General features: G+C 42.0%; 1 protein-coding gene across 23 annotated transcripts in view; it reads left to right on the forward strand.

Moving 5' to 3' along the window:
- MICAL3 (microtubule associated monooxygenase, calponin and LIM domain containing 3) overlaps nt 1-22,690 on the forward strand; it is a 229,304-nt gene that overhangs the window by 111,259 nt on the left and 95,355 nt on the right. For 15 of the 23 annotated variants that reach the window (XR_006294767.1, XR_006294768.1, XM_043564904.1 and 12 more), the window contains exons 7-19: nt 640-740; nt 3,698-3,955; nt 4,333-4,448; nt 5,467-5,593; nt 7,042-7,138; nt 10,065-10,212; nt 12,262-12,458; nt 14,035-14,147; nt 14,238-14,300; nt 15,001-15,198; nt 16,986-17,069; nt 20,204-20,302; nt 22,103-22,159. Coding sequence is in view for 21 of the 23 variants with exons in the window: in XM_043564904.1 (XP_043420839.1) it covers nt 640-740; nt 3,698-3,955; nt 4,333-4,448; nt 5,467-5,593; nt 7,042-7,138; nt 10,065-10,212; nt 12,262-12,458; nt 14,035-14,147; nt 14,238-14,300; nt 15,001-15,198; nt 16,986-17,069; nt 20,204-20,302; nt 22,103-22,159 (1,658 nt within the window). In the remaining 2 variants the exon portion in view is untranslated. The remainder of the gene's footprint in view (nt 1-639; nt 741-3,697; nt 3,956-4,332; nt 4,449-5,466; nt 5,594-7,041; nt 7,139-10,064; nt 10,213-12,261; nt 12,459-14,034; nt 14,148-14,237; nt 14,301-15,000; nt 15,199-16,985; nt 17,070-20,203; nt 20,303-22,102; nt 22,160-22,690) is intronic. The other 8 variants (XM_043564917.1, XM_043564921.1, XM_043564920.1 and 5 more) reach the window with 5 other exon arrangements.

The following is a 22,690-nucleotide window of genomic DNA, read 5'->3' on the forward strand; positions in this document are numbered from 1 at the left end:
ACACTTGAGTATACAGTCTTGTGGTCCAGTTTGGGCATGAAGTAAACCATGTGCTAGACAGGAATGAGATTGTTGTGTGATAACTTTTGAATACATTAACTTTGATATTTTTGATCCAACAAAAACATGCAGCAAATTTCAGTTCCATCTTCTAGAACATGATTTCTTTCCATTAATTACATCAATGTTTTAGATTAATTGAATTAAAAAGTCAGTAGTTCATACTCTGCTTCCAGGCATCTAGTTGTCCTATTCAAAGCCAAAGAGATTTTCCCAGTTGCTTTGATGACTATCTAAGAGGTTTAACCTGAGAACCAACCCAAACCCTCTTACTAGGAGTTAGCCTTTCCTTTTTTTTCAAATCCATATAGTTCTGCCTACTATTCATGGTTTTTAGGATACCTTAGGGTATCAAGTGAATTATAGGATAGTGCAGGTATAAAACAAAGTTCCCCCTCTTCTCATGAACTGAACATGCAGGAAGTGAAAATCTGGGCTCAGACATCTCTTTATTTTCATGTTCTCTTCCTGGAGTTTTACAGTCCTTGTCTCTGTAGGCCTGTGTACAACTTTCTGGCTGCCCTAATGTACCTTCGTTTCAGCAAGCCCTTATGTGACACATTTGTTTTCTGGTTGCAGGTATCGACTTGGAGAATATTGTCTACTACAAAGATGATACACACTATTTTGTTATGACAGCCAAAAAGCAGAGTTTGCTAGACAAAGGGGTGATACTGCATGTGAGTAATGTATTCTTTCAAACTTCTTTTTATGTCGTACTAGTTAATGTGACCACTAAGGGAAAGAATTTTATTATCTGATGAGTTTTTCCTTCAAGGGTATGAAAATGAGCACCCATCTCACCTCCTAGGAACATGAACTCCTCTAATGTTTTTTAGTTTAACTTAAAAAAAAAACCAAACTTTTGTTATGGAAACTTTCAAATGTAAACAAAATTAGAGAGAATTGTATAATGAACTCCCATGTGCCCATTTTCCAGCTTTAACAATTATGTGGCCAATATTATTTCAGTAGTACCTCACCCCACTCCCCACTCCTGCCATTGGATTGTTCTAAGCAAATGTCAGATTTCAGTTATCTCTGATACTCAGTTTAATTTTAGGTGATTTGGTTTGTGGTTATAGTTAATTCCATGTATGACTGATTATTGGTTGGTTAATAGGTCGTCTTTTGGGAGAAGGTGGTATGGGGGAAGGGAGTTTGACCTGGAAGCCTGAGAATGGTTCTGGTTTTCCTGCAGATACAACTATCAGAAGTCTAGGGAACACTGACTGGATCAAGGTATATTTTGACCTCTTCATGATCTAACAATGGATGAGAGGTCTGGCTCAGCCTTTTTTCTAAGTGAATAATTGTAGGACATTCCCTAAGATGATGAGCAGAAAATGAAATCAGAGAACCACAGAGTAGTGGCTCTTTAAGGAGAGTTTCTTAAGTCCTATTTGGTCTTCAGTCTGAATCAGAATTACTATCCCCATGTGATGAAATGGATAGAAGAAGCACCAGATGTGCTGATTCAGACCTGTACAGTTCTTACCACAGACTCATGGCTGAATTTCAGGATGCCTTTTGTCTTTTCAGGATGATAATGAATCATGTCACTGAATTACACTGTTGCCTTATCTGAGAGCAGTGTTGGGGGCATGCCAATGAGCACGTGCCTGCAGCACAGTTTCTTTTCCATTCATGGACCTTGTGTCTGTTTCTCTGCCTTGTGTTCCTTTATGTATATAAGCAGAAATAGGGCAAAGCAGTTTGTACAGCCCATTCTGCCAAAAACATAAGCAAGGTATACTTGGTTGGATGCTTTATCAATAAGAAGTAGCCAATGAACCTGGTGGTATGCCTTGGGACTAAGTTAAGACAAATCTACCATCTTAGGCAGAACTGTGGTTATCAGTTGAAATTATAGGCATACCTTGTTTTGTTGTGCTTCACGGTTACTGCCTTTTTTTTTTTTTTTTTTAACAAAATTAAAGGTTTGTGGCAATCCTGCACTAAGTCTGTTGGTGCCATTTTTCCAACAGCATTTTCTTGTTTCGTGTCTCTGTGTCGTATTTTGGCAATTCTCACAATATTTCAAACATTTCCATTATTACATTTGTTATGATGATCTGTGATCAGTGATTACAACTTGCTAAACCCTCTAATAATGGTTAGCATTTTTCAGCCATAAATCATTTTTTAGTTAAGGTAGGCTGTTTTCTTTTTAGACAAATGCTATTCCACACTTAATGGAGTACAGCATAGTGTAAACATAACTTCTATGTACGGGGAAACCAAAAATATTCATTTGACTCGCTATCGCGATATTCACTTTATTACAGTGGTCTGGAACGGAATCTGCAGTTTCTCCAAGGTATGGCTATATGTAGGAATAATCTTGCTTTTCATTTATTTTTTTAGAGGGCAGGGGCCATGTTTCTATGTGTGCTGCTAAGTACTAAACCCATTGTGGTCACTTACTCAATGTTGAACAAACACTGTTTCAAGGACCAACTTGAGTATTTGTGTTTTGACTTTTAACATCTTGTAGTGCTAGCCTAAAGCACCATCAGGGACATTTGGAAACAAACCTTAGGCCCCATGTTAGAAGAGTAAAGATTTGGCTCAGTTAGCCAGGAATCCCCAAAACAGAAAAGGAGTTTTTCACTTCTTTATGTGGAAAGCCCGTTTTCCTCTCATCGTTGTTTTTCTTTGTTGCTGGGTTTCTCTGAAGCCTTTCAGAATCTTATGTATTATTTTGAAAACCTCTGTTCCATCTTCAGTTTATTTCTTGCCAGCCCCCTGGAACTGCTGTTGCTGCCACATTATATCTTTGGCACTGGAGCTTTCGGGTACTCCCTTTGCATTTGATAAATTATGCAGTGCTAAATATTGTATATGGTCCCAGTTGCCAAAAGCTGTTTGCTACCCAGAAGATAATGATTGCCAATAATAACATAAATTATAAAATATCTTTTCAGTTTAGAAAGTACCGTCACATAAATTATTTTATTTGGTATTCAAAATAACTCTAAGAGATGGATTGGGCAAAATCAAAGAAATATGACTTGCTCCAAGTAAATGGAAACGCTAGGACTGTGTTTTTAGGTGCCAAAGCCTGTGCTCTTTTATTTAATTAAAAAAAGTTTTAATTTTTATTTCTGAGAGAGAGAGAGAGAGAGAGAGAGAGAGAGAATGCGAGTGGGGGAGGGGCAGAGAGAGAGGGAGACACAGAAGCCGAAGCAGGCTCTAGGCCCTGAGCTGTCAGCACAGAGCCCAACTCGGGGCTCGAAGTCACGAACTGTGAGATCATGAGTGAGTTGAAGTCAGACACTCAACAACTGAGCCACCCAGGTGCCCCAAGTCTGTACTTTTAGAAACAGCCTCCCGACCCTGGGGTGCCTGGGTGGCTCAGTCAAAGTCCAACTCTTGATCCCATCTCAGGTGTTGATCTCAGGGTTGTGAGTTCAAGCCCCACGTTGGGCTTTGCACTGGGTGTGAAGCCTCCTTAAAGAAAAAAAAGAAGGAAACAGCCTGCCTCTTTTCTCTTTAAGTTGTGTAGAAGACTTATTTTGGGATATGAAATCACTTTAAGAAGAAAGGAAAAGCTGTGAAACTAGCTTATGTCTGACATGTTTAGTGTAGCTCTTGCTGGGCTTCTCTTTCAAGCTGCTTCTCTCTCTGGAGACAGGACTATGCCGACACAGAGCTCTTGCTTTCCCGGGAGAACGTGGACCAAGAGGCTCTGCTGAACTATGCCAGGGAGGCAGCGGACTTCTCCACTCAGCAGCAGCTGCCGTCTCTGGATTTTGCCATCAATCACTATGGGCAGCCTGACGTGGCCATGTTCGACTTCACTTGTATGTACGCCTCTGAGAATGCTGCCTTGGTGCGGGAGCAGAATGGACACCAGTTGTTAGTGGCTCTGGTTGGGGACAGCCTCCTAGAGGTGAGTAGTAAGGATGGCAGCACTTTATAGAAGAAGCAATAGTAAGGAAACAATAATAATTAAGAGCAAATGTGAGTACCCCTGGTTGTAGAATGAGGGTCTACAACATGCTGCAGCATAGGTCAGCTCCCTACAGGAGTTACACCAGGAAGTAGGGAAGGATTACAGGCTCTAGGGCATCCAGACATGCTAAGTATGGATGGAAATTCTGCAGCTTTTGTGATTTGCTCCTCTACCAGTTTATGAAGTGGAAAAGCCCAGTATCTGAATAGTTGCCAAAAAGTACTGTCAACAGCAAACTTTCTTTGTTTCTCAATTTAGTTTCCCTCTTTTAAAATACAATTTATTTGATTCCTCATTTCCTTTCTCCTTCATAGCCTTTTTGGCCAATGGGAACAGGAATAGCCCGGGGCTTCCTTGCTGCTATGGACTCTGCCTGGATGGTACGAAGTTGGTCTCTGGGAACAAGCCCCTTGGAAGTCCTGGCTGAGAGGTAATGGAAAGCAGCCAGGTGTCTCTTCCACAAGAAAACTGGGAGTGATGAATGGTTTGCTCCTCAGGCAGACTACAGGTTTTCTTCCTTCTCTCTCTCTTCCTTTCTTAATTAAAGATGTTTTCGTACTAAAGAAAGGAAAGGCAAGATATTTATTTATAAAATCATAGGTATGTAAAGATTATTTAATCTAAGTGGTCTTCTTTTATTCCTTTTCAAATTAAATTTGTTACTGACAAATAGTATCTGAATCTTTGCATTCCATTAAAGGACAGTATCTGATTCTTTATGACAGTCACATGAACAAATACATAAAAATAGTACATTAAATCTTCTGTCAAAGTAGAAAGACTTAAACTAATGAAATCAGTGCAGTAGCAGGGGACATACTAACATAAGAAAAGAAATAAAAAATGACTTTGAATTCAAAAGAAAATCCCAAACTGCTTGTAAACATTTCTCAAACTCCCAAATGTCAGATATTTTGAAGCAGATTATTACAAAAGAGGTTAAGAATCCTAGGATTTGTTTGCTAATAAAGAACAAATGCCTTGACCAGAAGAACTAGAGAAATAAGATTTCCTGGGTGCAATTGGTGGTTGACAGCATTTTAAGTCTGTTACTTAAGAAACTCTGGGCAATTTTGGTAGCAAGTTCTTTTTTCATCTGTAATTTTCTTAAAAATTAAATATTGTCCTCCTTGAAAAAAACAAAACAAAACAAAACAGTAAATTAGTTGCCTTTTAAATTAGGATCAGGCTTTTTATCCCAGCCCACCACAGTGTATTTTCCCTTGCTACTGGCCCTTAACCAGTTCAGTGTCTGTGGAATCACTGGCGTGGTGGGAATGGGAGCAGGGGCTAATGTAGGTTTGGAGGAAAATAATGGTCAAGGATGAGGATTTGTCATATCCTTCAGATTTTTGGGGGGCAGTATCAAAAAATAGGAATGTTATCAAAGGAGAGGGAGAGGTGTATGGTGCTTGCCACTGCTCTGAGTATATTGTATGTTATTGCAGGGAAAGTATTTATAGGTTGCTGCCTCAGACCACCCCTGAGAATGTGAGTAAGAACTTCAGCCAATACAGCATAGACCCTGTCACCAGATATCCCAATATTAACATCAACTTCCTCCGTCCAAGCCAGGTAAGAGCCTTCTAGTCAGTTACCTACCTCTCAGCCCATTTCAGGACTGACCAGACCTCTGAAACACTGAAACGTGTCTATTAGTACCGTATACCCACCCTTCTTTCATAATGCACGTATATGTCTCTCTGGAATGACTGAAGGTAGGTATTACTTTCCATCAACAGATTGAGCAGCAAAGGGAGAGAGGTGTTGATGACTTGCCAGAAGATCACATGTGACAAAAATGGTGGACCTAAGACTTTATCCCGTGCCTCCTAATTAAAATTGCAAGTTGTAGGGGGTAGAGCACTTGTTCACTGCTCAGGAAATGTGACTTCCACTTGCATTATTGCCACCAATCACTTGTGACTTGGACATGTCATTTTCTCTGAACCTCAGTTTCTTCATCTGTAAAATGGAGATAATAACCCCTGCTATTCACAGGATCATTGTGAGGGTAAATGAGATTATTCACTTGAAAGAACTTTGAACATTAGAACATTGTTTGCAAGTAAAAGATACTGGTGGTCAATTTTTTTGTGATGCTGAGTTATTTCTCAGAATGTCTAAAGCCTTATAAATGCATTGAGAATGACATTTTACAAAGCACAGTAATCCCATAGAGCCCAGCAATTTCTAGAAAGCAGTCCATTCAACATATTTGCCTATGTACTTGTGTAATTTTTTATTTACTTTCTGCCTGAAGTTTATAGCTTCAAGCCTTCTGTAGACTTCTGTAGAAGGGGTCCATGAGACCTGCTGTCAATGGGCAACATTAATGGTCCAATAGTGACTATCAGAAGGCCCTCTAAGGCTGAATAGCTAATTTTTAGAACCTTTTTTTCCTTTTTTCTTTTTCTTTTTTTTTTTTTTTTTTTTTTTTTGAGCGACAGAGAGAGAGACCATGAGCAAGGAAGGGGCAGAGAGAGGATCTCAAGCAGGCTCCACACTGTTAGCACAGAGCCCAATGCAGGGCTCGAACTCACAAACCGTGAGATCATGACTTGAGCTGAAACCAAGAATCGGACACTTAACCAACTAAGCCACCCAGGTGCCCCAACTTCTTTTTTTAATGTTTATTTATTCATTTTGAGAGAGAGAGCAAGAGCGAGCGTAAGAGAGGAAGGGACAGAGAGAGAGAATCCCAAGCAGGCTCCTTGCTGTCAGCATGGATCCCGATGTGGGGCTCGAACCGATGAACCTTGAGATCATGACCTGAGGTGAAATCAAGAGTCAGATGCTTAACCTTAACCGCTGCTCAAGCACCCCAGAGCACAACTTATTACTGTTAATATATGTTTGTTTATATGTAAACCCCACCACATTCCAGAAAGGATTTAAAGGTCATTGTTGTAACTTTTATCGGAACTTTGCCCAACCTGCTATCTCAGTCTTTTGCTCTCTGGTGGGAACTTGTTACTTGGTGTTTGATTTTCCTTCTTTACAGCTTTTTAACTTTCTGCCAGGTGCGTCATTTATATGATACTGGAGAAACAAAAGATATTCATCTGGAAATGGAGAACCTAGTGAATTCCCGAACTACCCCAAAGTTGACTCGTAATGGTGAGTTCTGGTAATGACCTTTTGAAAACATTTTTTTTTAATGTTTATTTATTTTTGAGAGAGAGAGAGAGAGAGAGAGAGAGAGACCGAGTGTGAGTGAGGGAGGGGCAGAGAGAGAGGGAAACACAGAATCTGAAGCAGGCTCCAGACTCTGAGCTTTCAGCAGAGAGCCCACTGCAGGGCTCAAACTCACAGACAGGACCGCAAGACCATGACCTGAGCCAGAGTCACACGCTTAACTGACTGAGCCACCCAGACCCCCCTAAGTAATGACCTTTGAAATGTAAGTAACCTATTCAGAGTAGTCAGTACTGAGCTATTAGTGTGCACAGTACTGTATAAGGCAATAGTTCTCAACCAGAGGTGATTTTGCCCCTCAGGGAACATTTGGTAGCCTTTGAAGACATTTTTGATTGTCATGACTAGGGGAGGGTGCTATTGTCATTCAAGGATGCTGCCCAACCTCCTAAGTGTGCAAGTCAGCTCCCCACAACAAAGAATTGCCCAGCCAAAAATGTCAGTAATGTCAAGGATGAGAACCTTCAGTCTAAGGTTTTAGGAGGATATAAAGAGGAACCAGATACAAATGCTGATGAAAGAGAGAGGAGTGAGTGCACACACATACACCAACCAAGGTTTCTGGGGGAGGCTTTATGAAGAAGCAGTGGCATTTTAGCTGAGTATTATGACATTGCCAGGATACAGTTGCAGAGATAAAGGCCATTCTGTATTTTGTGTGCCTTGAAGGGCCCCTGGATTTTTTTTTAAAAGAAGAGCAACCAGAGTATGCCTGGTCAGCTGCATGTAAGATGGGATGGAGAAGGGAAATGCCAGAGGCAGGGAAACTAGTTAGGAGTACATTGCAGGGGTGCCTGGGTGGCTCATTCGGTTGTGTCTGACTCTTGGTTTCGGCTCAGGTCATGATCTCACAGTTCATGGGTTTGAACCCCATGTTGGGCTCTGCACTAATGGTACAGAGCCTGCTTAGGATTCTCTCTCTCTCCCTCTCTCTCTGACCCTCCTTCACTCATGCACATGCATTCTCCCTCTCTCTCTCTCTGTCTCTGTCTCTGTCTCTCTCTCTGTCTCTCTCTCTCAAAAATAAAAATAAACTTAAAAAGAAATACAGGGGGCACCTGGGTGGCTCAGTCAGTTAAGAGTCCAACTTCGGCTCAGGTCATGATCTCGGAGTCCGTGAGTTCAAGCCACTCATTGGGCTCTGTGCTGACAGCTCAGAGCCTAGAGCCTACTTCAGATTCTGTGTCTCCCCCTCTCTCTGCCCCTCCCACTCTCACACTCTTTCTCTTTCTCTCTCTCAAAAATAAATAAACATTAAAAAAGAAAGAAAGAAAAGAAAAGAATTGCATTGCAGTAGTCAAGCTAATGGTGGTGAAGGCCTAAATCTGATACTGATGTTGAGGATGGACAAGGCCATGGAGCATAGTTAGAAGAACTCGGACTTTGGGGCCGGGTGCAATGGAGTCCCAGTTCAAGCTCTGCCATTTGTGAAGTGTGTGGGCAAGAACGGGTTATTTTGCATCTGTGAACTTTGGTTTCCTTGTCTGTGAAATGGGCCTAACAAATACCTACTCCATACTATAGTCATGAGGCTTCTATGACATGTATAGAGTATTTATTACAACATCTGGCATACAGCAAGTGGTCACAAACGGCAGCCACTTTGTCATTGTCATTATTAATTATGTGAGAGAGCCAGAATCAATAGGCATTGGCAGTTTGGTTGCATTATGGGTCAAGAGAGCATTGTGAATGGTGCTGCCATCAGTTTGGAGAAGGAAGTGGGAGGATGAGAAAGTTTGACATGCTATTGGGATATCAAGGTGGACATCACAACCAGCAGGCAGTTGGAAACATTTTCATCTAAGCAGACAATACACCTTTGTCAATGTCATTTTAGGGCCTAGAGTATTGAAGTTGACTAATACATGTTAGACAGACTTGGAAGACATTTGAATAAAATTAATTTCGGAAGTAAATTTCTGATTTACAATAATAACACCAGGAGTGGTTCCCTGTGTAGTTTTAGGATACATTTTCAGACTTAAATAGGATTTCAGACTTAAATAGTATTTTTATGATATTGCAGTTTTTACCTTGTTAAGTTCCCAAACACTAAAGAACTTCGTAGAAGGTTAGTTATTTCCAGCTGCTAAAAGTAAGAGAGCAGACATTCTTGGACACAAATAGGAGTTTACAGCTTCTTTTAAATGCTGCATATCAGAGCTTCTCTGATGTAGTTTACAGATTTTTATAAGGCACAGCAATAAACCGGAAAACATCCAAGCATATGTGTTCTTGTATTCACCTTTTCAAGATGTGATCATTTATAATATAGAATGCCAAGCCTGACCTGAGGGACTGATTGTTCTGGTCTGGGGTCCTTGGCCTTGCCAATGTAATCCTACAGAGTTTCTTCACTTGGCAAATCGCTCTGTACTCTGGAAAGTGTAAGAGTGGGCTTTGTTTGCCTTTGATTAACATGTTGCCAGAGCGAATGGAATCTTTTCTGCTCTACTCCCCCTGATTGCTTTGAAGGGAAGGAGCTTCCTCAGCTAGCTGCCACGAAACTATCCAGGGAGGGTGACAGGTCAGTAGATGGCGCTGTTCCATCTAAGTCCCTATCAAACAATGCGGCAGTGATACTGGGCTTTACATGAGCAAGGCCAGATAACCCCCGTTGTGACTGGCATTGACCTCAGAGTCTGGGTAAATTGGTAGTTTCTTATCTACCTAAAATTCTACTGTCATGATGCCAGTTACATAGCTTCTGACTTTTGAAAAACCGTGACAGCTCTTTTGTCCCAACCTTTAGTAACTGTTCAAATTAGGTATGGGTATTGCAAAGAGGATCCTCTATCAATGCTACCAGGTGACCATACTTCTGATATTTTTTTAATTGTTTTAGAGTCTGTAGCTCGTTCAAGCAAACTACTGGGTTGGTGCCAAAGGCAGACAGATGGCTATGCAGGGGTAAATGTGACAGATCTCACCATGTCCTGGAAAAGTGGACTGGCTCTGTGTGCGATCATCCATAGATACCGCCCTGATCTGATGTAAGTTGTGACAAACTTTGTGTTTTATTTTGTATTCCCTAAGCACCTCAGAGTATTTTGCTATCAAATAGCCAAATGTACTTTTTTCTACAATGGGTTATGTAGCAAGCTACTCTAGAAAGCAGTGATTAATTTTGATTTAGTTATATTTAAAACTGTATGTCAAGCATCATGTAGCTGAATCCAGGTGAGATTTTAAAATCACAGCACTCAGAACGTCAAAAACTGGTTTTAACACCCACCTGGACCTGTTTACATCACACAAAGGAAAATTCTGTTCATTGGCCCCTGGTTGAACTCTTCTTTTCAGCCAGTTGTCTCTCAAATGCTGTTGGGCATAAGGAAAACCTCACTAGAACATTTGGCTGGCCGAAGGCAAATATGTCCCTATGAACAAAACAGAAAACAATGAACACTTACCCGATTTATCATGGTTCATTGGTATTATCTCTTTGTTAAGAATTGCACCTTTTACAAACATACTCTGTCCAGTCCATAAGATTCAGGCCACCTTACCCACTTCTGTCAGTAACATCTTCCCTTTTGGCCATTCTTTACTCACCTAAATGCAGAATCAGTATAATAGGATGACCCCAAGTCAATTGCAGTGACTGGTGCACTCAGATTTACCCCATGGAAGCCAAACAAGAAGATCCAAAAACAGAAGCAGAGCATGTTGAATTATTTTGGCTGCCTGTCCTTTTATCATTAGGGCCCAAATTTGTGCATTTGCTTTGTTTTAATGATTGCTTAAGGAAACATAAGAAACATAGTTTCTGTTTATAATAGGTTATAAATTAATGAGGCAAGAGCTAGTAAAAATAGCCTTATGTAGTGTGGTTTAGGAATGGAGGTTTCTGATTTGCTTGGATAAACTTAAGTGACCTCTAGTGTTCCTATCCCTTAGCTAATGCAGAGGTTGGTAAATGGTAAGTGAAAGTAGGGCTTTTTCATCCCCACCAAAAAAGGGTGGGAGAGGAAGAGAGACTAGCTTGAGAAGGATTGTGATGAATGACACAGAAGGCTTTAGAAGAAGGTTCAGGTCAATCAGTTCTCTTCCAAAGGGAAGGAACCAAAGAAAAGGAAATGGAGGCAAAAGTAACTGAAGGGAACCTAGCAGGTGAGGTGGAGGGGGATGGTAGAGGGAGGGGACGCATTCTTGTTAGAACAAACCAAAGGCTGCCTCCAGAAGGTCTAGGGAATTTCCTTGTAATAGAACACAAAGCAGCGAGTAGGTAATTTGGCACAGTTTAGACTATGATGACTTCATTCAGGATGAGGCCTCTATGGTTTAATAGGCTTAATCTATAGAGAGAAGGCATTTAGAAAAATGAAAAACTTGCTATGGAAGTCAGTAGTAGGTTAACACAAAATAAGCCCTGCCCAGTTGATCTGAAATCACCTCTTAAAGAAGAATGCTATCAGTCTTTACTTGATTGAATGGCAAGAAGCTTGAAATCCAGTGGGAAGTGTTGGTTAATCTAAATACTTGGGAAAACTCAAGAAATTTAGCGATGGAAAAATCTTTTGAGGAAGGTTTTGGAATTTCCCTTCGAGTAGAAGGCTGAGTAAGATTTACCAGAGCTGAGTTAGTACATCAACAGCTTGTCTGGTCCTAATGACACAGCAAGTGATAATCCTAGGCCGTTAGAAGCAGTCTGATCCAAATAGGATTTTTATCGTTATTGAGCATTAATTTAATATGTACAGATGACATGCAACATACAAGAGAATACATGTTAAAGATAGTTCCTCTTCTTGAGCTTACCCTTTAAGAAATTTATGTTACTGGAAAAATGAGAGTAGTTCTTCATCTTTTCCACTCTTTTTTCCTTTCTAAGTAGATTTTTAATCATTTCTTCTTGAGGATGATTTTCATTTTCTTAGTAAAAAGGAGACTAAAAGGTGAGATCAATAGTTTGGCCCTCAGATTGCACCCTGGATTTCAGCTAAAAGACTAAGAAATGGTGATGACTCCATTGATACTGTGTTTTCTGGTGTGAAGACAAGCAAGCCTTCTTGATATGTTTTTCTCATCCCATTTCTTAGAGATTTTGACTCTTTGGATGAGCAAAATGTGGAAAAGAATAACCAGCTGGCCTTTGATATTGCTGAGAAAGAACTGGGCATCTCTCCCATCATGACAGGCAAAGAAATGGCCTCAGTGGGGGAGCCTGACAAGCTGACTATGGTGATGTACCTGACTCAGTTCTACGAGATGTTCAAGGACTCACTCCCCTCCAGTGGTAAGGGTTGGCAGACACTGGTATTGAGATCTTCCATTTCTTCTCTGTTGTTGCCTGGCTTTTCTGTCTTTCCTTCCAACCATGTCCTTCATCATTACCACCAAAAGCAAACCTGCACTTACTCTGTTATTCCTAGTTGGCTTTCTGGATAAGTCCCTGGAACTTTGTTCCATTAATTTTTCCTTCTCTGCTAGTGTGTTCTCAACCATTCTTTCTTTTCCCACATCTCTCTCTCTAAACCTATAAATACACAAAAGTCATTCCTATGCAAAATGTTTTCCCTGACTCTACTACTTTCTCACACCGTTTCAGAACCAGCCTTTTTGAAAAAGTAGTTTATACTTAAGGCCTCAGCCTCCTAAGGCCTAAACTTTATAACACTTTGCAACCCGGCTTCTGTTTTTACTGCTCTGCCAAAACTGTTCTCCACAGTCATGAAAAATCACCAAATCTGTATTCTTTTCTCATTTTGCATCTCATGCACTTGACTTTTCTGCATTATTCAGAACTATGGAGTGATGCCCTTTTTCTTGAAGTTCTCTCTGCTCGTTGGCTTCTGTGGTCCTGTACTTGTTTGCTTCATTCTCTTTCTTCTGTAACTATTGCTTCTATGGCTTCTTTCTCTTCTCGTACCTTTTAGTGCTTTCCAAAGTCTTTGTTTGGCCCTTAGCCTGCTGCCTCAGTCTACCAGAGTACTGTACTACAAAAAAATGTCCCTGTTGTCATTTATTGTCCCTTGGAGTAAGTGTAGTGTAATGCTTTAGAGTGTTCACCATGGTACCCGACCTGGGCTTATTTCCCAGTTCTTCGACCTGTTTGACCTTAGGCAAGTTACTAAATTTCCCTGTGCCTCAGTTTTCCCATCTGCAAACTGGATTTTATGTATGTATAACATAAAATTGTGATATGCTAAGGAGAATGTTAGGCAGACAAAAGGACTTAACAAATACCTGCAGTATATTATTCGTTTCAATTATTTAAAAAATTATTAGCATTACTAATAAAACATTAGAATCCACAGAGTTGGTGGTTCTCCAATGTCTTCCAGTCCACTTACTCATAGAGATGTCCGTGGCTTTTTCTGATAAAATATGCAGTTCTTACAGCAGAAATCCACACTGTAGCATCAGTATACCTATTTAGGGAGAGCCCTGCCTTTATGTGCAGCTAAATGCATAATCAAAACCAGTGACCCTAAACCACATACCCTTCCTCCCTTTCTCCCTCCACCTTGAAATTTTTATCACAAAGGTGAGGCTTTAGCAGTCAATTGTAACTAACAATCATAGGCAGATTCCAACCTTTGAAAAGCAAAAATGGAGGGTTTTTTGACCGAAGTGGATTGAAAGAAAAAGTTGGTTCTGTTTACATGGATGGAAAAGAAAAAGCTCAACATCCACACCTAAGTGTGCATTTCCTTTGTGGAATTTCCTGCTGAGTTCTCCTTGGTTTTGTCAGAGCAGATGAGCCTTTAGAATTTTCTGAGGTTCTTTGAGCCACCTGCAAGGAGGTATTCCTGATCAGTACTTTGAAGCCCCTTCCAGGGCTGTCCTCAAACATTGTTTCCTGTTTACAGATGCCTTGGACCTGAATGCTGAGGAGAAAGCAGTCCTTATAGCTAGCACCAAATCTCCCATCTCCTTCCTAAGCAAACTTGGGCAGACCATCTCTCGGAAACGTTCTCCCAAGGTAAAATGGAAGAGGTTTTTGACCTACTGCAAACCTAAAGGCAAGTTATAGTGCCTAGGATAACGCAGTGTCCCTCCTCTCTTGGTATAGGATAAAAAGGAAAAGGACTTGGATGGTGCTGGAAAGAGGAGAAAGACCAGTCAGTCGGAAGAGGTAAGAATTATCTGGGATTTGCTAGAATGATCAAATTGCCCTTTTTGGCTTAAATCCTTAATTTCCAAATTGATATTGCTAGATCTTTTCATATTCTTTTTTTTTTTTTTTTTAACGTTTATTTATTATTGAGAGACAGAGAGAGACAGAGCATGAGCATGGGAGGGACAGAGAGAGGAGGAGATGCAGAATCTGAAACAGGCTCCAGGCTCCAGGCTCTGAGCTGTCAGCACAGAGTCCGACGCAGGGCTTGAACTCACAAACCACGAGATCATGACCTGAGCTGAAGTCAGACACTTAACCGACTGAGCCACCCAGGCGCCCCTCATATTCATTTTTTATGAGAATTTTTGTGGGCAGATGCTTTTTCATTGGGCTTCTGCCTTTGTTTAATGTTTTGGAGAACATCCAAGGGAGCAGACACGTGTGCCCTGGTGCTTTCCTGTCCCTTTAGAATTACATATTTGGCAGAGGGCAGTGACTTTTCTGAGATACAGCAATACCAGCAAAAGTCCAAGTACCTCTTTATACTGCCCCATGCACCAAAGTCTTCCTGACGGCATCTTGAGATTAGAACCTTAAGGGAAGCTGTTAAGCTTAACCTAAAGCAAAAATACCAGCCACCTTGCCAGGCACTGGTCACCCTTCTTCTTTGAGGGAAGGGCATTTGTGGCGGGGGGGCTTATGTAACAGAGGCCAGGTTTTGGGTGTTGGTGTTTATCAGGAGGAAGCACCCCGGGGCTACAGAGGAGGAAGGCCCACACTGGTGAGCACTCTGACAGACAGGAGGATGGATGTGGCCCTTGGCAATCAGAACAAAGTGAAATACATGGCAACCCAGCTGCTGGCCAAATTTGAAGAGAATGCACCTCCACAGTCCACTGGCATGAGGAGACAGGTAAACCCCATGTTACATCTCACCCATCCACACTTGGTCTGACCACATAGGAAGGAGGGATCTTCTCAGTCAAGTGAAATGGGATGGGGTGTGTCTCAGCCGAGTGTTCATGCACTCAAGACTGGTGTCTGGTTTTCCCCTTGTCTGACTGCAGCAGAGAAAAAGTGTTTTATAAGCTCCTTGTGTGCTTTCAGGACTGCTTTATCCTCACCATTCAGGTGTGAGGTGTCTGTGACAAAAAAATCCGAAGAGGGGTTTTAAATTTCTGTATATATCTATACTTGTTTATATGTTCATATACATGCAAACATACTTGAATTATGAAAGAGGTGGATGTTTATTGAGGAAAATGCTGAAAACTATAATAAAGGTAATCAAGACACCTCTAATTCTGTTAACATTTTGTTGTTTCTTTCTAGTCATTTTTGTTTCCATAGTTGAGGTCATTCTTAATATACACTTCCTGTTCTGCATTGTTCACATAACTTTGGGCATATTCCCATGTTGTGCCATGCTTTTCTTAACTCTTCTCTGGTGTTGGATGTTTTCATTGTTTCTCATCTTTCATGATAAAGTACAGAGGTAATAAACATTCTTGTGGTAGATCTTCTTTTGTGTGCTGCAAATGGTTTTCCTAGGCTATCCTCAAGAGTTATGAACATTTTTTTTTTTTATAAAATTTTTTTTTTTTCAACGTTTATTTATTTTTGGGACAGAGAGAGACAGAGCATGAACGGGGGAGGGGCAGAGAGAGAGGAAGACACAGAATCGGAAACAGGCTCCAGGCTCTGAGCCGTCAGCCCAGAGCCCGACACGGGGCTCGAACTCCCGGACCGTGAGATCGTGACCTGGCTGAAGTCGGACGCTTAACCGACTGCGCCACCCAGGCGCCCCAAGAGTTATGAACATTTTAAAGAATCATCGTAGGAATTAACTTTCATTCCCATAAGTCAAACCAGAGAGTGCTAGACAGGAGCATTTAACTTGAGGTGTCTTTGTTATGTCTTGTCTCCCTCTTGCTTGTCTGAAAGTCACAAAGATGTCTTACAAGAGGAGGTGCTGGGATTCTGAGATTTACACAGAAAATTTCTTGTAAAACTCCCTAATGACCTGAGAGAACATCCAGAGGAAAGGGACCCCGTTCTTTTTATTCTTTTACTCTCTTTCTTCATCTTTTCTATATATATCAGCCATTGTTCCAATTGACCAGGGCTGAGGGGGCTACTGACTTTGCTTGGAGTCTGGCCATAATTAACTTCTTCTCACATTTAGCCTTTGGTTATTAATCTTCACACTCCAATCATGCGTGTCATGGCTCATAGAGAAGATGATAATATTCATTGGTAAACATCTAAGGTTGCCTGGCAACTGCAGGATCTGCCCCATTTCGGGAAGGCTGGAATGCTCTCCATGAGAGGAAGTTTGCCCTTAAGAGAAGGTTGTTTTCCTCATTTTGAGTAGAAAGATTAGTTTTCCAAACCTGAATTAGTAGTTTAGGCTCAGAGCTTTGAGCTAAGGAAGAGGATAATGAAAATTCCAGCTTTGGATTGCCTCTTTTTTTTCCTTTTGCATTTGCTTTTGGTTTGCGGGGGTAGGGTATCTTGTTTTTGTTATAAGTGTAACTTTCTAAGAATTAATTCCATGTCTCCCCCCACTCCCAGCTCATAGATATGTGTCTGTCTGCCATGCATGAGTGTCTTTTTTGTGTCTTCTCCTACCTTAATGTATTTTATTTTGTTTTGTCTCCATGTCCTGTCCCCCACCCATACTTGACCTGTGTGTCACAGCCGACACAAGAGCGTGGGGTCAGCCAGCCGTCCTGCTGCCTACCTGAGCAGGGTCGCCCTGCTCCCACCCCCCAGTGGAAACAGGTAAAGCTGCTGCCCAGGGACCAGAATGGGTGCTGCTTCCCTGGGCCTTCCAACCCCACTCCTCCCTCTGAACCAGCCACAGCTGAGACCTCCTACACTTTAGAATCCTAGCTCTCAAGGACAGGAAACTTCTGTACTCTTTTGAGTAGCAACTGTGGGGGGAAGTTTAACAGACCATACTGATTGTATTGCATGATTTATTTAACTTGCTGGGATTTGAGAGATCACTTAAAAGGGTAGGTGGTTAATTTGGTGTTGAAACTTGCTAAAGCTATGTGGGAAGTAGTTTAGCTACCTTAGCTTCTACAGTTTTACCATTATTACCTTTGTCCCAAGTTGACATTTTGCTTACATGTGTCCTTGTAACCACTGCAGGGAGAATCCTGAATTCAGCAAGGCTGAGAATTGGGGCAGTGGAGCCTTTCATGTTAAATAGGAAAATGTTAGCCGAGAAATAGTCTCAAACTATGATTTTTATTTGTTTCAGACCCTCAACAAAGATGATGGTGGGCATTTTCTAGGTGTTTTGTCTCCATTTAAAATACTCTTTGAAATTTTCAGTGAAGTTTTTACAGGATCTCCTAGCTGCTCATTAGCAGTGTAGGATAGGACAGAAAGAAGGGGGTGGGGAGTTGCACCTGGCTGATAATAGGAAGCCCATCAGAAAGATTGGGGCCTCTACTGTATTTTCTTTCTCCCAAGTCACAGTTGAGCAAGTTCCTGCTCTACTGAGTGCAGCCTGGATTCTCTGTCTTATGGTTTGGTATCATTTAGGACTAAGATTCTGAGAGGTCAGGTGAGCTAACCCTCAATTTCCTCTTGTGCTGCAGAGTGCCAGGTATTGCTGGGAGGTGCTAGGGAGTGGCAGGTGGGTTTTATTTGAATTATATTCAGGGCAAAAGTTACCTTTCTAACCTCTTTTTTAATAATATGCCACATTAAATGCAGGGCCCATGAGTCTGAAATGGAAGCTAGGGAGCAGTGTCCAGACTCACAACAGACCCCAGCCTGCTTCTTTCTCTATGCCTAGGGAAACAAATAAACAAAGTTCATTAGAAATTCCATTTTATTTTCTTACCCTTTGCCTTGAAGTCTACGTGGTTGTATGATTTGAAAGGTAATATTTAGTTGAGGATCTGCTGAAGGGGAAAGTGAACTCTAAACTAGGTTCCCCCAAACTCTAGATTCTGACAATGTCCAGAAAGGTCTTCTGAGGTTCAAGGAGCAAAACAGAAGGGAAAGGGAAGTCAGTAGTAACATGTGTAGATGGATGAACTGATGACTTTAAAAGGCATGTGCCCAGAGCAGCTTTGAGTTGGCTTCCTGGGAGGTCTCAGAGGTATTAAGTGTGACCCGAGGAGACTCGCTCAGCTGAGGCCCCTGTCCTGGTGAAGACTGGTACATCAGCTCATCACCTGATGGAACTGTACCAAAGGGGCATCAAGACAAGAGCTTGGTGTTTGTGGACCTGTTTGTGAAACATCTGGTGACCTCTAACCTTATATGGGGTGCTACATGGAGACATATAGCTAGGTTGTCATCTGGGTAATATATGATTACAGTCAATGAAGCAGAATATTGCCAGGCTCTTTGGGTAGCAGAATAGAGCCATTGAAGTCAAACCTGGGTTCTATGGAGTGGGTACCAGAGATTACAGTGGAAAGGGTATCTGGGTAGATCTTGGTAAGTGAAAAACCATGAACAATGAAAATCCTGTTAGATCATTGTTCTATGGAGTTGGGAACGTGAGTTTACTTGGCTGTGAAAGAACTGCAACTCACAGTTACATGTAATTTTTTCTCAGCACTAATCAGGGGTGGCATCATGAGTCTTGGCCTTGTAAATTTATCTCCTAAAAGAGAACCTTGGCAGGCAGTGCCACATGCTCCAGAAATGTGGGAACAGAAGAACTCCAGTGGTGTGCTCCACTGGCCCTCTGCTTCTGACTCATCCTGTCTGCAACCCTGTTTCTCTCCCTTTAGGATTGAGGGGTTGACTGGCAATACCTTCCCATGACTCACTTTTTGTTTTTCTTGAAGAGGTTTGGATTGAGGCAGGAGGGTGTGGCAAGCACAGCCATGGTGGCTGAGTTGGCACAAGGATCAGTTTTCACTTAGGTCATGGTATGGAAGAGGAAAAATGAATAACAATTTTGCTTGCCAGTGACTTCTCTTTTTTACCTTCCTGTGTAAACACTTTGGCCCTTCCTTCCCCACCCTTCTACCTTTTGATCTCAGAAATGCATCCTGCAGGCAACCAGCCTTCGTTTGGAAGTAAGTCATCATGTGAAGTTGGAATAGATGATGGGGCTCTTTCCCCTCGCCTCACAACCTCTTCTTTCCCTCCCATACTTCACCTGTGTGCTGCCCCACATGGTCATTCTGGTCATGAGGAAATGGAGGATTCCTCTGGCCTAGAAATAAGTCATTGTTCCCTAAGTACTGAAGAGTTCTCTAAATCATAGATTCATAGGAAGGGAGTACAATGGAGAGGGGCAAAATGGGGAAATAATCCATGGATATGTGTGGTGTTCGGTTAGTGAAAGATATATAAGTTTTATATTCTGTTTCCTGTACTTTCTTGTATTTCCTTGGTAGTTTTCCAGAACCTTTTGAGCGTGAATGAGGGGACTGAGAAGAGGGAAGCCATGGCAGGGTTTTGTCTTGGGTGAGCCCTCAAGGAGAGTGCTGCTTTGCTGCTGGTGGGTGTAGAGGTGACTGAGCCATCAGGAGACAGTCTTCATGCTCCCCTCGTGCTATTTGGCCTGTGTGCCCTTTCTCTCTACTTACATCCAAGCCCATTTCTTCTGTCCTCAGCTTCTCTGATAAAACTCACAAAGAATATACCCTTGATCCCTGGCATTTAGAAAGTGTTACACTGCAAGTTCTGACCCCAAGGCCAGCTGCGGAGATTACCCATGTGGTCTGTACTTACCAAACAGCGCAAGTGTGACCCAGAGGCCAACGATCGACTGTGACAAGCCATCCTCCCTAAACATACAGTGATTGCTGTTGAGGATGGAGAGGCAAGGGAGGGATGGTTTTGGCAGATGCCCTTTAGTCTTTCTAGAACCAGCCAAAACATGGCTCCTGTTTCACCAGTGTTCTCTCTGTTTATGTCTGTTGGTGTAAAAGCGACGGGAAAAGGAGTGTTCTCGGACCTGCCCCAAAAAAGTGATCACACTCTCTCCTCCCCCTTCTCCACCTCCCTGTCGGGCGCCTGGCAGCCAGCAGGTGATCTTCTTTGCATGCTCCGTGGTCCTCGTCTGTGTCTTCCTGCCTGCCTGTGTAGGTGGCTAGGGTAGAGACCAAATCAGAACTCCCTCTTTTCAGAAATAACAATCAAAAAACAGAAAGATCATTTGTAGCAGAAGCACCTTTTTTGCTACAGATGAACAATTTCCAATTAGACCTCAGGATAGCACTTAATATATTCAAACCCTGGTTTAATCTAGTCCCACATCATAGGAGAACAACTATGCAAGCACAGACTAAAACTTAAACTATATTTGTCACAGATACAAGGTCCAAAAAGCCCTGGGGAACAACACATTTTTATATAACCTCATTTAAAGCAGCCACTTTTGTCTTGCTGCCCAAGGATATATAATTAGGATGGGCTTTTGGAAGCTTTTTATAGGGCCTCACTATATTACGAGTTTGGTTCCTTCTGGTTTTGAGAGCCCTGCCTCTCACTTATCCAGCTTATGCCAGCAAACACCTGTCCTTCCCATCTGCCCCACTCACACTCTAGGCAGACCATTTGAAAATGCATTATAGAGCAGTTAACCACAGACATGATTAAAGAGGATAATAAGCATACATTAATAAAGTATATTTATAGAATAGAAATTGACCTTTGTAGGATATTTCTATAAAATAAAATACTAATTTTAAAGGCAGGATCTATGGAAAGACATTTTCTCAACTAAGTGGCCTATTTAAAAGGGACCCCTGAGTAATGTGTCTGATTGTTAAAGGCCCACACTGTGTCCCTGGGCCTAAGAATTCAGCCATTGTAGACTGAGTAATTACCCTATGCCTTGTCTCTACATAATAACTAACACTTAGTCCCAGGCGGCATTCTCAGTTCTTGTTGTGTTACCTCCATCAGTTCTCCCAGTAACCCTACAGCAGGTACTATTATCTCCATGTTGCAGATGAGACTGAGGCATAGGGTAGGGAGGCCAAGTACTTTGTACAAGTTCACACAGTAAGTAATGGAGCCAGGAATTGAATATGAGTGGTGTGACTCTGGAACCCAACCTGTGGCCTCATCCTTCCTGTGGAGACCATTATGTTTGTGGGCCACATTAGAGGCTTTGGATTAGTTCTTCCACCAGTACAAGGCCATAGGCTGAATCCTCACCAGTAATCCAAAGAGTGATGAGAGTGGCCTTCCCTTTTCCCACACAATTGCTGATAGTTGTTTCCTTGGGTCCGTAGAGGCAGCCATATGCCTGTCTTCAGGATTTCCATGCCTATCATGTACATATTCCTATCTGTTGACTGAAGATGCTTCCAGTCGTCATCCACTTCTCCCTTTAATAAATGATGCTTTGGTCCCATATGCCTATTCAGGGACCACTCCCCATCCTGGAGTTTCCTCTGGACTGTTTAATGGCCATTTGTTCCAGGCAGTTTCCATCTCCCCACCTTTCCTTTCTAATATCTTGTTGTGGAAAGCTTCACCCTTTCACCCTCCTAACCAGCTTCTCATTTTAAACCTTCCATTTAATGCCTCTGATCTTGTGCCACTGTGTGAAAGAAATATGTTTGTTCCACTTTTGTACTAACCATAGTTCTTTATTTGTGTGGCTGACCTCACTGGAGGCCAGATGGACAGAGTGCTGGACAGAAAGTTGTCCTGGGATCATGGGATTTGATTTAGATGGGATTGTGGTTTCCTGGGGTGGGGATCTGTCAGGGGCAGGGGTATGTGTTGAAATGAATTCTGAATATCTGGCACTGTCACTTAGTAGGTCCACATAGAACATTTGGATGGAGCTTAAGTCTCTACTTTGTTATTAACAGACGTACAGGGATCTTGATGCTGACAGCCGTGGCAAGCAGAGTCCCCACCATGAGAGGGTAAAAGAGCATGAATCATGGCATGGGATGCTGAGAGCCAAACGGACGGGGCACGCTGTGGTGGTGGGGCAGAGGGAAGGTGGGGATGGTCCCCTCTCCCCTTGCTTTGTGCACACTCTTGTCACTCAGCCAAGAGCAAGAATTCTTGTTGCTTAACCGTGTTGACTCATGTAAATAGCATTCACAGGAGAGCATTCATCTGCCCAGCACAGAGATCAGTAAGTGGGTGGGATTTGCTTATATCTTTGGACATTCGGGGATCTTGAGGTAGAAATAATGAGAGAGCCAAAGCTCTTACTGGTGTGGGGATTTTTCAAGTATGAAGAACTGATGGAGGGGAAGGAAGGTGGTGACAAGGGTGTGTAATGAAAAGCTTTAGTGGGTCTCTTCTGAAAAACTGAAGGGGGATCTAGTGATTATACCTGGCCATTATATAATTTGATGAATAGCAGAGATGCCCATTTTTAAAAGCCTGCTTATTTTCTGAAACTTTTGGTGGTTACTGTTACCCTTAAACCTGATCCCTGAGTG

This window comes from Prionailurus bengalensis, chromosome B4, assembly GCF_016509475.1.
Source record: "Prionailurus bengalensis isolate Pbe53 chromosome B4, Fcat_Pben_1.1_paternal_pri, whole genome shotgun sequence".
Taxonomy (NCBI): Eukaryota; Metazoa; Chordata; class Mammalia; order Carnivora; family Felidae; genus Prionailurus; species Prionailurus bengalensis.